The sequence below is a fragment of the Bombyx mori genome, chromosome 16 (genome assembly GCF_030269925.1).
Source record: "Bombyx mori chromosome 16, ASM3026992v2".
Taxonomy (NCBI): domain Eukaryota; kingdom Metazoa; phylum Arthropoda; class Insecta; order Lepidoptera; family Bombycidae; genus Bombyx; species Bombyx mori.
The window spans coordinates 11,433,196-11,452,108 of NC_085122.1; the positions used below are offsets into that span (position 1 = coordinate 11,433,196).

The 18,913-nt window shown below is 36.7% G+C and overlaps 1 protein-coding gene across 1 annotated transcript in view; it reads right to left on the bottom strand.

The window, feature by feature from the left end:
* Window positions 1–309: 309 nt before the first annotated feature.
* The window catches only part of LOC105842714 (uncharacterized), a 118,184-nt gene continuing 99,580 nt past the window's right edge, over window positions 310–18,913 (bottom strand). The window contains exon 3 of the mRNA XM_012696948.4: window positions 310–7,044. Coding sequence (XP_012552402.1) covers window positions 6,440–7,044 — 605 coding nt within the window. The 3' untranslated portion in view covers window positions 310–6,439. The remainder of the gene's footprint in view (window positions 7,045–18,913) is intronic.

Below are 18,913 nucleotides of genomic sequence, written 5' to 3' on the forward strand. Positions count from 1 at the left end.
AAACCGGTAAATCTAATTAAACCTTGAATTATGTCGAGGTTATCATAATATTATCGTATTTGACAAGAATTTATCAACGTGAATGTTTTATTATTGATAATGCTATTCAGATCTTCTTTTTTCGGTATGGCAATTGGCTATATTTAATGTATTATTCTGTAGTACAATAATATTTAAGTATGGCAACTAACACTATTTTTATCTAGAGAAATATTCTTTCGGAGTTAATTCTATTGCTTTCCAAAGCTGACGGCTTTGCTGAGGAATAAAAGAGATAAATGACTTTTTTTTTAATTAAGACAAATATCATCAAAACAAACATTTTTATTAATGAAAACAATATTAAGTTTAAACAAGTAAAATATTTTACAACGATTATTACAATTAAAATTACAACACGCATATTACTTATTAATTTACAATTAATATTATTACCTAAAGTTACTTACGTTCTATGATACAATGCTCTTATTACATTTATTTTATGTGTTGATATATCGCACATACAGTGCATATATTATTATAACGTCACTTATGCAAATTATGTAATTTTTCAGGTGAAGAATTTGTAAATTCAATATCTTATTACAATTATATACTTGTTCTCGATTAAAGAATTTTTATTTTCATTTTTATTGCATAGGTTGGGTGAAGAGCTTCAGGGGAAAGAGAATCAGTAAAAGCAAACATCTCACTAATAACTATTAAGAAACTAGCTGACCCGGCAGACTTTGTAGTGCCTCAATCGATAAATAAAAGACCTAAGCTTTTGTATAAAATAAACGTAAAACAAACAAAAGGAATCCGTCCGACGGGGGACAATCAAAGGGAAAACAAAATTGTTATTTTTATTTAATTCCGAGCATTTTCTTATTTATTCACCTTTTAAACCTTCTCTGGACTTCCACAAATAACTCAAGACCAATATTAGCCAAATCGGTCCAGCCGTTCTCGAGTTTTAGCGAGACTAACGAACAGCAATTCATTTTATATATATATAGATAAATGAATTTTCTCAAACACAGTTCAGTTTTAACAAGAATCGCATAAGTAATATTATAGCTCTGTATGTGCATATCGACGCTTGAAAGGCAAACGTGACTAAGCGACAATGCGTGAACTTGGCAGTAGACTAATTTAAAGTTGAAACACCTGAAAAAAAAATATTTTAACGAATCTAGCTGTAGGATTGAAATGATTTTAATAGACCTAGAAACATAATATTTTTTTTGCGCATCGAATATGGTTATTGCCTATCATTTATGTTTAAAGCAGTTATTGTCGCTTAGTCACGTTTGCCTTTCAAGCGTCGATATGTATTTCAATTTGGCAACGCCGGCATCATAGATACCTACAAAGTACTACTCTATGTTTAATTGAGGTCGTCAGTACAAAAGTGCATTAAGCTTATCATAGTTAGTATGGAGATAATGAGGTTTGAATTTACTTTTACACTAACTACTTCGTAGACAAAAATAATACGTGCAAAAATAGTGTTTACAAAGACATCTTTTCTCTATGGGTGAGACTAGGGATAGGCCGGTTTTGTAAATTTATTTGATATGTTTTAAATATATTGCAATCTATACATATAAATAAAATTGGAGTGTCTGTTTGTAATATTGAAATAACCGCTTTTTACTACATGCATATACGGTACATACACCAAAATAACATTTTTTACAATATTTGTCTGTCCGTCTGTCTGTTTGTTCCGGCTAATCTCTGGAACGGCTAGACCGATTTTGACGGGACTTTCACTGACAGATAGCTGATGATATAAGGAGTAACTCAGGCTACTTTTCTTAGACTAGCTTCGCCCGCCGCTTCGCCGGCGTCACCCGCAGTTATTGTCGTACCGCGTACATCGCGGGACTTAACTATTAATAATAAAATTTAATGTTTCCGAAGCGAAGCGAGGGCGGGTCGCTAGTATAGGTATAAGCGCGAATATGAAAAATTGTGGGTAAGGCCGCTTTTGCGCTGACGGCCTCAATTTTATCCGTTGTAATGTGCAAATCAATTAATTAACCACAAATTTCCTACATCCAACGACCCTGAAGTTTGCTTTTGTTACCTTAAAAAACACCGGCTGCCTTAAATGTACATAAGGCAAGAGCGCATGCAGACCCCAAATATGAAATATTATCCCGGACACTAACTGCACCTGAAAATTAAATGGTATTACCGCGAGTAGGCAGCGGCTTGGCTCTGCTCCTGGCATTGCTGAAGTCCATGGGCGACGGTAACCACTTACCATCAGGTGGGCCGTACGATCGTCTGCCTACAAAGGCAATAAAAAAAAAGAAAAAAAATTACCTATAAACCAAATTGCAACACAAATACTGACAGCCCAAAAGATTCACTTAAAATTTAATGAAAACAAACTTTAAAATAACACATAGATCCATAATAATCTCGTTATCATTATAGCCGTTACGAATTAGTACGCGTCTTATCCGCGAACAAGTTAAACTAGTTTGTACACCCGATTTTGTGCGACAATTTCAATAAACAAACAACAACTGATAATTTTAATCTTGATTTTGAAGTTCCACACGCATAGATTCAGTCAGAAGATTAGTGGCTGCAGGAGTTAATTAGACGACTCGAATACATTAACCAAGTGATACAAGCTCATTAAACAATAAACCGCCACCTGTATAAGGTGTGCTTAGTGCGAGTTTCTTAACGTTCTCGATAGCGTAAAAGTTAACTCGAATATGTATGAAGTTGGAACAGCGCCTCTAGCGGCAAACGAAGGGAAGCTGTTCCAACTCCATACAAATTTAAGTTAACTTTTACGCTATCGGGCCGGTCATCGTTCTCGTCGAACCCGTCGCTTGCGACGAAGGGCTCGGCGAGTAAATTAGCCCACAGACACAGCCCACTGAGTTTCTCGCCGGATCTTCTCAGTGGGTCGCGTTTCCGATCCGGTGGTAGATTCTACGAAGCACGGCTCTTGCTAGGGTTCGTGTTAGCAACGTCATCAAGTTTGAGCCCCGTGAGCTCACCTACTAGTTAAGGCGACGCTGATATAACCTTTCAAGGCTCTCAGCTTAGGTAGAAAAAAAAAACGCTATCGAGAAAGTTAAAAAACTCGAAGTAAGGGAAATATTATCTTATAAACGTTTATTGTACAATGAACCGTATAGTTTTGTGGGACCATCAGATTATAAATAGTATCCGAATGTTTTTAGAGATTTAAGGTCCAACTGGACCATTTTAGTAGCAACTGAGCGAAAAACTTCGAGAAAGTTCTGTGTACAGATCTGTGAGAGTGTAACTTGCAGTGACATCTATCCGCAATAAAGTCAAACCTCGAATCGTTATCGTAAGAATATTATTAATTTTATTTTTTAATAAATATAAAAATTTAAATAGAGTATGGTAATCGTACAATTTTAACTGGACCATTTCAAATGGAACAACATATAGCAACATTTAAACAGAAATGAGTGAAAAACTTCGAGAAAGTTCTATGTACCGAGTGCTTAGTGCGAGTTTTTTAACGTTCTCGATAACGTAAAAGTTAACTCAATTTTGTATGCAGTTGGAACAGCGCCCCTAGCGGCAAACGTACGCAAACGATCCCATTTCATACAAATATGAGCTAACTTTTACGCTATCGAGAACGTTAAAAAACTCGCACTAAGCACACCGATCTGTGAGAGTGTAACTTGCAGTGACATCTATCCGCAATAATATGAATCCTCAAATCGTTACCGTGAAATATTTTAATTTTATTTTTTTAATAAAATGTATAATAATTTAAACAGAGTATGGTAATCGTAAAATTTAAAGCAAACGCAAGCGTTAGATAAAATGTCTTTTCTTGAAATTGGTATTACTAAATGAGTTGCCAAACCAAAAAAAAAAAGAATTAATCGAATACATAGCACCTATATTATATAGTTTTTTTTTTTCAAATTTCCCGCATTAACTTTACGAGAAGCTGTGGAACGCACGCAGTTTCTTTCTTAAGATTTAGGTACAATAATACATTGCATAGAGTTACGGAAGTCAGCGTTCCCTTACAGAAATAATTACAATAAATAAAGTATGTATCTAAAAGAATAAAAATATATATTTGTTTTTTTTCATATAAATAAACTGATATTCTTGTTTACGCGCCCGCATGCGTCTGTGTGAGAGAAAATCCATTGATAAAAATACGTATTGATATAGTAAAACTAAATAAAATGAAAATGTCATTATAGTGACGGGCCGCGTCTAGCTAGTATAGAGAATATGGATCTATGGAATATGTATAGTGACTAATTACTTTTTATTCGAAATACAGACGAAACACAACAGTGTTGCAAGAAATTAAAATTAAAAAAAAGCACACACTATTTAAAATCACATTCAACGTTTGATAATAAAACTATTATATAAACTTATGTAATGTTCTACATTTTACAATTTAATGATATTACTTACATACGCCCTGTACTAATTAATCCGTAAATAATATAATACATTAAAAACAATAAAATCATAAATTAGATTTCTCCAAACAAATAATATGTCAAAATTTAACTCCAAAGAAGCTTATGTTTTAAAAAAGAAGATTTTTAAACAACATTTTTGTATTCGAATTGACTTTTTTCCAATTATATTTTACAGACTAGATGTCACACGAGAAAGTCTAGAACAATCATTTAAGAAACCAATCAATAAAATAATTAAAAGACATACTTAAGTTACAATCATTAAAAAAAAGTTTAAGACACAAACCATAAAAACATTAATAAAAGATACTAAGTTATAATAATATATTATATTATTATTTTCATCGTAGTTGTAAAGTTCATTGACCCTTAGCAAATTTTACTGAAAAGATAATCTTGAAACAATTAAAGAGACTGAAAAGTCGAGTAACCGTTAGCCGTAAATAATAACAGTATACGTGTTTTTTTTTAATGAGCATCGAGGTGAAGGCATCAAAGAACTTAAAAATACAAAAGGTACATTCTGAAGCGAAAACAATTCCCATTGAAGAACGCCAATTTTCCAAATCGCGTTATTACTGTCTATAATATTCACATTCGATAAATAAATAACAATAAATATTAATAATTTCTTTTGTGAATTTTACGTTTCAGAGCGAAACTGACCGACAACAATCTTACTAAGATTGGTGGCATTTCATTTGAGCATTTCACGAAATATAAGATTGAATATTTTGAAACTGCGAAGACTGTGCGTCTCAAGACATAACTATGAAAATTAAGGTAAGCGTGATGGTGCGTTCTGCAATTATCTCCCTATCTCTCTCACACCTCTCGCGCTTTGAAGGCGATGACGTCACCAACACCGTTATAATAATTTTTCGCAACTCTGCATCTAGTACTAAATACCTTTCAAACTTTTCAAACTTCCTCTCTCAAATCTTCCTTTCAAATCTCTAAGCGGATTTTTAATTTATTTTCAATTATATATCTCATCCACATCACTACAAAAGATAATCTATGCAAATGAATTTAAATATGGAAATCAACGGATACCCGCGTAATTGACCATTCGAAGCATAGAAACTATTCGACAAATTACTAAAATGACATTTGACATTTAAGAAATAGAAAGATTACGTATTGTTGACGATGACGTAAGAGTACATTGGGCCCGTGTCTGCGGCTATAGAAAATAAAAGGTTAGACTATGAATAAAAGTAACTATATAACTCAAACAACGGCTTCTCAAAAGTAGACAGTCCCTAAGCCATAACCCAAACGATTAATGTTTACTTACATAGACAACATAGACAATATAGATAATAGACTATCAAGATAGGATTGTCGCGTAAAAAAAACATTCCAATGTTCAGATCATGTAAGAATTCTAACGATAACCAATAGTTGTGTTTGCGCATTTAAAAGTTTTGATAGAAAAAAGAGACTACGACTTAAATACGCCCTGAAATATTCACTCAATTTTTTGAGTAATAAAGTTCTCGTATTGTGATATAAAGGTAGCTGACGGATCTATTTCCTTGTCCTTCTAGGCATACAAGACGGTTGAGTTTTAATTGCCTTACATTACATGCTCATACGGAGCATTTAAGACTATATTTTTTTGACTCAAACGAACAACAAAGACCGTATTAGTTTAAGCCAGTGGCTCTCAATCTTTCTTAGTAGTTTTGGAAACCATAGCCACATGCCTCTTAAAGTCATTCGAACAACATTTAAAGGAAAAATTAAATCGCCTATACGATGACAAAAAATAAGTAACATGACAGTATAAATACAATAAAATTACAATATACAATTACAATTACGAAATACAAACGATATATTTACACAGAGCCCGGCCTTGCCAAACATTAAAAATAAAATCATAAATTACATTAAGACTACGGAACAGAAACGCGCGAATATGAAACCTTAATTATTATTGGAAGCTGATAAATAATTGTTTTGGGTTCAAATTTTAATTAGACTACTTGGACTGTAGCGAAAGCGCTAAATGTAACCTTCTTTGGTGGCTCTACACTGCAAGTCCTTACGACGGAGCGTTTCCCTCCATCTATGGCGTTCGTTTTCAATACTGGCTTCAGATTGGCGACGTCCCCGTGAGACTGGGCCCTGAATCTGCCCAGCGTGTTGCTATGGTTGCCCAAATCCCGCAGTTTACTCGTGATCCCGGTTATTTTATTCGTCAGGTTCGCGTAATTATTAATCTTTTTCGTTTCTGTTTTCTTGGGGGCTTCGCTGAGTTTCTTCGGCAGTTCTAAGTTTTGTAACGACGTGAACTTCCTGTGTTCGGTGTTGAGTAAGTTACGTTTTGGTTCTGGACTCGGCCTGGGTAGCCTGGGCGCTCTTTGGACGAAATTATTCGGCCTGAAGGGGACCGGTGTTAGTTTTGGCTTCGGCTCGTTTGGGAGCCGGTAGTACGGCACGGGTTCGACTCTCTGCGGCTTCCGTAGGGTGAGCGCCATAGCCATTTTCGTGGGTCTCGCCAGACTGTCGAAAGCCGTCGTCGAGAACTGGGAGCGACTCGTCCTCCACTCCTCTCGATCAGACTCGTACCCGTTGACCACTGTAAATGAGACAGATAAATGATATAAATTATATTCGGTTTTACGTTTTCTAATTATGTTTTACGTAGAAACAATTAAAACAACTAGTAGTCCCCCGGTAGTCGAAATTCGACTATAATTAATTGAAATCATAACTTTGTACATTAATATGATTCTATTTTCAAAGACTATCATACTTCTATAATATAATCCGATAGACTTCTCCAAAAATACACTTTAGACAAATATTAATAAAGAAACAATATTTAATCTATTCTTAATTTGACCACAGACAATAAGAAAAGTTTGACATTAAACAAATAGTGTGCATGCGTGTGTGTGTCAAATACATGGTAGTGTGTGTAATGTTTTTTTATTGATTTAATGTATTTTTTGTGCATAATTTAAAAAACTATTATCATTCTGCACTTCTTCTCTATATTCTCTACAAGTGTGGGAAATTTCATACTCCTCCTTCCGCGCAATTTTCGTAAAAAGGGGTACAAAGTTTTTTCTTCACGTATTAAATATATATATATTTCTACTTTTTAATCTCGCGTTTTTTATCTGTTAGATCACCACGGAAAGGTGGTCAGTGTACAGTAGTCATTAGTCGTGAGTTAGTCCAGTCGCTCGTGGACATCAGCAATGCACGACTAAGCCGCTGCCGACTATGCCTACTGAGTACTCTTCGCGAACCTCGTCTGAAGATCTCATTATATGTCAAATGTCAAATATCAAATGTCATAGCACTCAGGAAACACCGTAGAAGGGATATTCATACCAGAGCCGGATGGTGCGTGGCAAAAACAGACCTCTGGCAACGCACTGTGGATTAACGCAGTGACTTCTAAGCAAAATGACCTCGTACTCAAATAACGACAATAAGAAATTAATAGGAAATGAAACGAAACTAACTGATCTTAAATGAAAAGTGACTGTTGTCTATTCGGCTGTTAATCAAAGGCACGTGTGTGCGTTACAGCACATGGCAATTTTTAAAGGGTAGTTCTCAAAAGGAATGTAAAGCACACAAGATCTCATCGCATCGGCTCCTCGTGTCCCCTTATGGGGGTGCGGCTCAGACCTCGCGGGCTGGTCGGACTAGATCGGAGCAATTTGAGCAACTACTAACTCTACCTTGCGTACCGTATTACTGGTGGTAGGACCTCTTGTGAGTCCGCACGGGTCGGTAACACCACCCTGCCTATTTGTGGCGTGAAGCAGTAATGCGTTTCGGTTTGAAGAGTGGGGCAGCCGTTGTAAGTCTATTGAAACCTTAGAACTCATATCTCAAGGTGGGTGGCGGCATTTACGTTGTAGATGTCTATGGGCTCCAGTGACCACTTAACACCAGGTCGGCTGCGAGTTCGTCCACCCATCTACGCAATAAAAAAAAATAAAAGAAAAGATCCGTTTAGTCACCGCTATAAGGGTTTTAGGCCCTTTAGGCAAAGTTTTTATAAGCATGTTTTAAAATATATTCGGACTTGTTAAATGATTATATGCGTATTTAATATCCAAATGACTTCCTTATACATAACAAACAGTTCGAAAATTTAAATCGACGATTGACCGCTGACATTGAAAGATGCGTAATACGTTCAGGATGTAACAACGTAGTTATTTTACATTAAAAATTATAAAATAGTAATCGGTGTCGTATAAAAAATTTAATTGAACCTTAAAAAAGATGACGGATATTTTTTTTTTTTTAAACTATTGTTTTTGAATTCATTAGCGCAAATGGGATCGCTGTGCGAATTTATCGGATTAGCTCTTGGAGGATGCATATTTGGGATAATATCATCTTCAATTATTTTCTATGCTATTTACGTTTATTTTATGACCTGGTAACTAAGACCTTTAGGTCAAGTCTTATTTTAATTTATATTCTTATTTTTATGAAAAATGATAATATGAACTGAAATGAAATAAAATGAAATGAGATGAAATGATATGGGATGAAATATAATCTCAGCAAAATGGTGGTAATTTACTGAGACTTTTTCAGTTGACTTTTTGGAGGATCCCGAGAAGTTACGTTCAGCGATTTTGTTTCATTTTCCCGCATTAGTGCACTTTCGCAGATATTAAACGGTTAATAAGCCACCGTTATTACACATTTAAACCTGAAGAAACACTAAATATACAAAATAAAACAAATCACGCAACTTCACTCCTCGCGTTCCCGCCAAAAGCCACAATGTCAGTGTTAACACGGCTGTACAGATTAGGTTTTAAAAACAGATTAACTTGAAGAATTAACAACTTAATTCAATTACAACCAAACAGCCACCCGTTTTTTTTCCTATCCATTCATTGGTAGCCTAAGGGGCTATTCCAGCTGTGCTGAGAGTGGTAGGTGAGCTCACGGGGCTCGACCTAAGAGAATGTGCTAACACTGGCAAGTTACATAAACTAAACTTGCTCTTTGTATTCAGTTCACGTGTATCTCTCCGTAGACGTGTGTAGACTTATTTATGAAGCAGGTGAGCGCAGATGACCTTCCTGATCAGATCCAATGATCGACTGACAATTTGAATAATTATAAACTTACTACGTCAATTTCTGGGTTTTCGATGCGAGACACAATGGTTCCCAAATTTTAATGCGAAATTGTTGTACGTTTATCCAGATTTATGCACAAAAGTTCAGTGCCAATTAACCAAGTGTCGCGCAGACACATTGGCTCCCAAATTTTACTGTAAATTTTTTGTGTCTTTATCCAACTTTATGGACTAAAGCACAGCGGCAATCAACTAAGGACCATATAGAGAGTCCTATGATGCGTGAATTCCTTTTTGAAAACAGATTAAGCCGGAAAAATAGTCTTAATAATAAAATCATTGTGCCGTTTTTGAGTTTAGCCAGATACCAGACAATACCTTAACATATTATGGTATGGTATTGTCCATGTCCATAGATAGCGGTGACTATGCCTTGCAGGTACTTGTGCTTATTAGGGCGCACTAATGTATTATTGAATGTTTATGTTACATGGATTACTATGAACGAAGTCAACAATAATACGAACGCAGTGAGCTATGCTTAATAAGTACCAATAAGGAATAGGAATAAAAAGAATATTTTTGGTGAAGATAAACGGTTTTTGCCCACTGAAGTTCTCGTCGAATCTTCTCAGTGGGTCGCGATACCGATCTGGTGGTTAGTGTTAGCAAATTCTCTGAGGTTGAATCCGTGAGCTCACCTACCCGTTAGATGAACCTAGTTTAACCCCTCGAGGTAACTGGGATAGGTAGAAAAAAAGTAAATAGAAAATCTACTTTTGTAGTGAAATAGTCCTTTATGCTACCAGTGGATAAAATTTCGCGAATTTTGCTTTCGATGCCTTCATGTACTTACAAATATACACTCGCGAGCAAAAGTTTGGAATCACTTACTTGAAATTGGTTCCGCGCGATCTTGTGTACTAAATATTTTTTTAATAATCATAAAAATGACATCATTTTAAAGGTTTAACTTTTAACTTTAAACTGATACTGAATTCATTAAAATCAAGCCAGTATTTAAGAAGCTATCCCGGATTAAGTGAAGGAATAACGAAAAAGACGTGTTTTAATTGTTTGATACGTCGCGAGTTGCGACCTATTGACTCCTGTAAAAGCACCTAATATCGGATTTCCTTATCACTCGACTTTCACACGTTGACCGGTATACATCTCCGCTAATTTTGACCCTTTAACTTGTACGACAATGGAGACAACTCCTACAGAAGCAGCACAAATGGTAGCCCTATTGCAAGAAGGGTTCAACCAGTGGATTGTCGCTCGTCGACTCCACATAAGCCAGTTCTAGGTTTCGAAAGCTTACAAGGGCTTTCGGGAGACTGGTGGCTTTATCTCGAGACCAAGATCTGGACGGCGCCGGTGCACATCAGAGAGGGATGACCGTTTTATCGTGTCAACCTCTCTCCGAAATCGGCATTAACCTGGTGTCGACGTCCAATAGGAGCTCCGAAATGTTCGTGGGGTAGCAGCCAGCGAGTGGACAGTTTGTCGACGACTCAAGCAAGAGAATTTGACTCCAAAAAGGCCTGCCACAGGCCCAAAACTCACGGCAGCTCCCCGAAAAGCATGCCTTCAATTTGCTCGCACCCATCTTGATTGCGAGGTTGAGCAATGCAGGCAAGTCCTGTTTTCTGACGAGAGCAGGATGTGTTTGCACGGTAGCGACCGAAGAGGTTGGGTCTACAGGCGGCCTGGGGAGTGATTTGCGCAGTGCTGTTTCGCTGAAACAATGGCTTAGGGGGCGGCTCTTGTAGGATGTGGACCGGCATTTCATTCGACGGTAAAACCGAGCTTGTTTGCGTGCCTGGCGGGAGACAAGGCGGCGGTCTAACTTCGGACCGGTACATTTCCGATATTCTGCTGGAACATGTCGTTCCCTATGCGGGATATATCGGTGATGCCTTGCTCCTTATCCACGATAAAGCTCGTTGTCACACTGCCCGTGTAACAACTGAATACCTCGAAGAAGTCGGTATCGCCACATTGGACTGGCCAGCGCTCAGCTTGGACTTGAATCCCATTGAGCACGTGTGGGATGAACTGAAGAGGAAGGTTCGTTCCAGAACTCCTGCTCTTTCATGTCTGAATGAGCTGAAATCGGCGTTGATTGAGAAGTGGGAAGGTATCCCACAAGAATCAATTCAGAAGTTGATCAGGTCTATGAAGAATCGTCTTCGAGCAGTTATTGGGGCGAGGGGAGGGAACACCAAGTACTGATACATAATTTGAAGGCTAAATAAAAAAAAGATGAATTAATTTTTGTTGTTTTATTCATTCATTATTTTTTCATATTTCCTTGTTTTCCTACCTCCTTCACTTAATCCGGGATAGCTTCTTAAATGCTGACTTGATTTTAATGAATTCAGTATCAGTTTAAAGTTAAGAGTCGAACCTTTAAAATGATGTCATTTTTATGATAATTAAAATTTTTTTTAGTAAGCAATATCGCGCGGAACCATTTTCAAGTAAGTGATTCCAAACTTTTGCTCGCGTGTATATTTCCGTAACTCACAAACAGAAAGCGGTCCTCGAATGTGATTTTTTTTATATAAAAATCTAATTATTCATCAAGATCTGAATGTCTGCGCTGTGTGTTTACTAACTAACTACATAGATTCTTCGTTATTATTAATATAATAATAAAAATTAAATAATAAATAAATTAATAATAAAAGAATATAAATTCAAATCAAAGATTAGTACGTTAATAGTGAGTCACTTCTCGTGTTTTCGCATGGACAAATTAAACTAAAGACATTGTCTCATATATATAAGAGAATATATAAGAAAAACCTTTTTAAATAAAACCTTTGTAATAATCAGTTTTTAAAATAAGATTTTCATGTAGATACATATACAATTCAGAAAGTATAACATTATTTGCCACATTTACGCTAACCATGACGCCTGTAACAACTATATAGTACAAGTATTTCTTACCGGTGATAGGACCTCTTATGAGTCCGCACGGGTAGGTACCACCACGCTGCCTATTTCTGCCGTAAAGCAGTAATGCGTTTCAGTTTGCAGGGTGAGACAGCCGTTGTACTGTTAAAACTGGTAGTGGGTGGCGATATTTACGTTGTAGATGTCTATGGATCCCGGCAACCACTTAAGCAGGTGGGCTGTGAGCTTGTCCACTCATCTATGCATAAAAATTAAAATTAAAAAAATCTGATTTAACACGTTGTCCATTAATCTCTTGAAAAACAATTTGACTAATCATTGTTGAATACCTAACAATTTATATGATAATTATGTAACACAAAAGTTTTTACTTCCTTATCTGTTCGCGTAATACAATCACAGATCTAATGAAGAAGCTAATTTGAATAACTTTGAATAACTAAAATTATGGGAATTACTGTTATCAAGTCGTTTTCTCTACGCCTTAAATAAAATGCTTACAAAATTTGCATCTATAAAAATCAATCAACACATTAAAGCTCAGCGCGCGTGTGTGTGTGTGTGTAGGTTTGTGTGAAAGATTATTTTTAAATCCACGCAGAATTTTTCAAATCTATACTTAATATATAAATCTACAGTGGTTTTTACGGATGTTCCGTTATAACTACTGAACCGTGCATCCGATGGTCTTGAAACTTGGTATCCATGTAGAAAATAAACGTACTTAATAGATAGGCTAATATTTGCACGAGTGTTGCACTCCCCAACAATAATGACAATAAATAATATTGTTAATTTTAAATGCCCAGCGAAGCGGACGGGTACAGCTAGTTATTAATATAAGTAACAGACAGAACAGAAGCGGACTTTACTAGTTAATAAGCGCTAATAATCCATGTTTTTTTATTGCTTTGATGGGTGGACGAGCTCACAGCCCACCTGGTGTTAAGTGGTTACTGGAGCCTATAGACATCTACAACGTAAATGCGCCACCCACCTTGAGATATAAGTTCCAAGGTCTCAGTAAAGTTACAACGGCTGCCCCACCCTTCAAACCGAAACGCATTACTGCTTCACGGTAGAAATAGGCAGAGCGGTGGTACCTACCCGTGCGGACTCACAAGAGGTCCTACCACCACTAATTACGAAAATTATAATTTTGCGGGTTTGATTTTTATTACACGATGTAATTCCTTCAACGTGGAAGTCAGTCGTAAACATTTTTTAAGTACGTATTTCATTAGAAAAATTGGTTCCCGCCTGCGGGATTCGAACGCCGCTGCATCGCTTGACACGAATGCATCGGACGTCTTATCCTTTAGGCGACGATGACTTCTTCTCAGCGCGATTCCAATCCGGTAGTAGAACGAAGCAGCTACTCTTGAGTTGTTAGGTCTCCTTTGGAAGCGCTCGGGCAGCTGTTATCAAACACCCCTGATTGAAAAGGCATCCGGGCCACCAGTAAGCCCTCATTCATAAAACAATAATCGTATCGATGCAAGAAGGCGGACTTTCAAATCCTACAATCGATACTATTGTCTTATTATTCAGAGAAACTAATGAACACATCATGTAACTATGGTTTTAAATAAAATGTATAAAATTCGTAGCGTCGGAGCGCGAACTAGAAAATATTTATATTTAAATTCAGAATTAATCGTAAACATATGTTAATAGCTCTCTTTATCGATCCGGAAATAAATATATCACGAACTAATAAAGATCGGAAGATTATGTATCTTTATTTGTTTTCACTTCTCATTTATAAAACTAACTAGCGACCCGCCCTCGCTTCGCTTCGGAAACATTAAATTTTATTATTGATAGTTGAGTCCCGCGATGTTAACCGCGGTTAATTTCGTACCGCGGGTGACGCCGCGGGGCGAAGCTAATCTAAAAAAAGTAGCCTAAGTTACTCCTTATATCATCAGCTACCTGTCAGTGAAAGTCCCGTCAAAATCGGTCCAGCCGTTCCAGAGATTAGCCGGAACAAACAGACAGACAGACAAAAATTGTAAAAAAATATATTTTGGTGTATGTACCATATATATATTCATATGCATGTAGTAAAAAGCGATTATTTATATTACAAACAGACACTCCAATTTTATTTATATGTATAGATGTGTTAAACTAATTTACATTAAGTGTGCAATGCAATCAGGTGAAACATATGAGTATTAATCAGGTGGTTTACTCTTGATTGTACTGATCAACCAACCATTTCACACCAGGCTGGCCGTGAGCTCGTCCACCCACTTAAGCAATAAAAAAAATAAAAAGATATAAAAAAACACTGGTAAAAAGGCAAACAAATTTGTTCATCACGCGAATGTCTGCCCAATGCGGGAATCAAACTCCCGATCCTCAATCAGCTAACTAATGCACAACCCAGTCAATTGGTTATAAAGACTGCAATAATCTTCTATATATTAATACGTGAAGCAAAAACTTTGTATAGTATACCCCTTTTTACGAAAATTGCGCGGACGCAGGAGTACGAAATTTCTCACACTTATAGAGAATATAGAGAAGGAGTACAGAATATTAATATTTTTTTAAATTATGCAAAAAAATAACATTACAAATAACATTAGCAAATTAGCAAACTTAAATAAAAAAATTTAAAAAAAAACATTACACACACTACCATGTATTTGACACATACAGCATACTATTTGTTTATTTTCAAATTTTCTTATTGCTTAAAGTCTGTGGTCAAATTGAGAATAGATTCAATATTGTTTGTCTTTAATATTTGTCTTAAGTGTAGTTTTGGCGAAATATGTGATTATAGAAGTATAAGTCATAAGTATATTTGTCTTTGACAATAGAATCATAAAAGTGTACAAACTTATAATTTCAATTAATTATAGTCTAATTTGGATTACCGGCGGACCACTAGTTATAATAAAACGCGGTATTGCTATTACGCATATCAATATAGTGATGTATTTCAAACATCGGAAATTATAATTGAATAAATTAACTACAGTAACCTAACTCGTAAAAACTCATGAATCCCATCAATTTCGGGAAATACAAATCATACATTTTATTTATTTATTTCGCAAGCTAATGAGGATTATGAGAAATTTAGTAAACCGGAAAATGTCGGTATACTTTCTCCGCTGACGTCTCGCATGACTCGAATATCCGTCAAATCACATACCAACGTAATATTTGTTAATAGCTTTAGTGATCACTAATAACCGCGTAAAGTAAGCGCAGCCCATAGACATCTACAGCGTAAATGCCGCCACCCATCTCGAGACATGAGTTCTAAGATCTCAGTATAGTTACAACGGCTGCCCCACCCTTCAAACCGAACCGCAATACTGCTTCACGGCAGAAATAGGTAGGTTGGTAGTACCTACTCGGACTTACAAGAGGTCCTACTACCGGTAAACTAATTTATAGAATCAAGTATGCTCATCTGTCTCTCAGATATAATAGGGTTACTAAAACTGTTCGAATAGTCACGGTAGATTGACCTAGTGGTACAGCACGGAAGTCGAGAAAGATCTGTAGGGAATCAAATCCGCCCTTCACGCTTGGATAGTGTAGCATTTGTAACCTCGAGATCTGATTACATTATACTGAGCTAATTGATAACAGGTTCGTTATTATATTCCCTAGTATCTCTATATTAATAATGTAAATGGAAAAATTTGTATGTTTTGCGTGATTTTTGCGCAATCACGCAAATACTAGTAAGGGGATTTAAATTAAATTTCGCAAATAGTTTAAAGTTTGGATTAACGAATATGATACATTTTGTCGTGGTGCTTAACATGATCCGGGCAACGTCGCGTATAAAAATACGACAGTAGAATATTTCATAATATAAAAAACACATCGCTGGACGGAAAGTCAAATCAAATCAAGTACACACTTGTTGAACGTCAAAAAGAACTACCGCCAATTCACAAAAACTAGCCTCCGTCCTGAGAAGAACTGGCAAGAAACTCAGCGGGTATGTCTTTTTTTTTAATATTAGATTGTCAAGATTACATTTTAGATTGTCAAGATTAGATATTAGATTGTCAATTAGATTGATTCAAGACTGTGCAAAGTCATGTGCTCCATAGTCTAAAGGACTATTTCAGCTACTCGTAGACGGGTAGGTGAGCTCACGGGCTCTACTTGAGAGCGTTTGCTAACACTAGCCTTAGCAAGGGCAGTGCTTCGCAGAATCTATCGCCGGATCCGAATCGCGACCCACTGAGAAGATCCGCGAGAAACTCATAGCAAAATATTGCCGCCAAAATTGAATACAGTGACCACGAAAATTATAATGTAGTCGAGACATGAATATATAATGTATATGAAGTCGTCGTGGCCTAAAGGATAAGACGTCCGGTGCATTCGTATTGAGCGATGCACCGGTGTTCGAATCCTAGGCGGGTACCAATTTTTCTAATGAAATACGTACTCGACAAATGTTCACGATTGAATTCCACGGTGAAGGAATAACATCGTGTAATAAAAATCAAACCCGCAAAATTATAATTTGCGTAATCACTGGTGGTAGGACTTCTTGTGATTCCGCGCGGGTAGGTACCACCACCCTGCACAAAAAAAATACACCTCAAAGGTGAAAGGCTTAAGCGACATTTCGCTTAAAGGTTTTAAGCGACAGACATATCGCTTAATACGCGAAATTTATCTTTGTAAATAAATGTGCGTTTTATTTGGTACTAGCTGACCCGGCAGACTTCGTAGTGCCTCAACCGATAAATAAAAGACCTAAACTTTTGTATAAAATAAACTTAAAACAAACAAAAGGAATTTTCATATTTTAAACCTTCTCTGGACTTCTACGAATAATTCAAGACCAAAATTAGCCTTTCGGTCCAGCCGTTCTCGAGTTTAAGCGAGACTAACGAACAGCAATTCATTTTTATATATATAGATTAGCGTCAACAGTTCGACGTTTTTAATTGAACTTCAATTAAGTTTACTCCGTTCAAATAGCCGAAGAAGCTTTTATGTTATGATATTTTTTCCGAATTATAAACTTTAAATGGTTATTCTCCTGTAAAGATGCGAAAACGTCGCCTAAACGCAATAGCCTTTCACCTCTCGATATGACAATTAAATAAAAAAAGCGCGATTAAGCCGCCAAAATATAATAGTTTTAATTGCGTTTACGAATAAGTACAGACTATCCACTGCCACTCAAAAAAAAAAAGATCCGATTCAATGCATTACGAAAAAAACCATAGTTTATTATGTATACAAAATAGTCTAAGAGCCCGTGAACCCCAGACCTTCGTTATTTTATAAAAGCTGAAAGTTTGTCAGCGCATGGTCCCAACACAGGTAAGAACGATGGGCTATTATGAAGTTTGGGTTACCGTCGTTTAATAACATTCTGAAGGTAACACCAAAAAATCACACTTTATTATTTGATGAATTTAGATCGGTATTTTACACACCTTTAGTACCGTTTACCTGCCAAAGGCACGGTAACCCAAACTTCATAATAGTCCATCGTTCTTACCTGTGTTGGGAGCATGTGCTGACAAACTTTCAGCTTTTATAAAATAACGAAGATCTGGGGTTCACGGGCTCTTGCTCTAAAAGATAAGTATTGCAAATTACGTTTGGAAATACTGCCAACGCCAATAGTGTAAGAAGTATCGAAAATTTTATTGCAAATGTCAAATGAGAAACATTCAAAGGCGCCGTACAAGTTTGTCTGACCTCGACCTTACTGTTGTTGTACTAAAGGTTAAATTACATTGTTCGCAGTTCTGTCAACATTGTTCGTCAAATCATCTGGAAGAATCATAGATTATTTGACTACATTCATGTGTAAATACTCATCGTTCTCATCGAACCCGTCGCTTGCGACGAAGAGCTCGACGAGTAAATTAACCCACAGACACAACCCACTGAGTTTCTCGCCGGATCTTCTCAGTGGGTCGCGCTTCCGATCCGGTGGTAGATTCTGCGAAGCACGGCTCTTGCTAGGGTTTGTGTTAGCAAAGTCGTTAGGTTTGAGCCCCGTGAGCTCACCTACTAGTTACGGTTACGCAGAAATAGCCTCTCATGGCTATTAGATTAGGTAGGAAAAAAAAAACTAGATGAGACGGAGTTTCACTGTACAATCCTCCTCTTCCTCCTTTAATCGATCGCTCTTGCTGAACATCGTGATGCGCCCGCCTGAGACCTTTTCTTGTGATTTGTAGCCACTTATGTCGGTCAGTGGCACAGTGAAGTGCGTGGCTCAATCTCCATATTCCAGGTGCTCGGACATTTGATTACTCCATCTTTTTTGACTCCGACCTCTGGATCGTTTTCCATCCATTTTACCCGTCACTACGACTCTCCAAGTTGTCAGAGAATTTTCTTGCTATATGACCAATGTATATAGACGGAAAATTTAAGCTCCCGTGACCTAACAATGCAATGTATCAATGCAACGCAATGTATTCGTATCGAG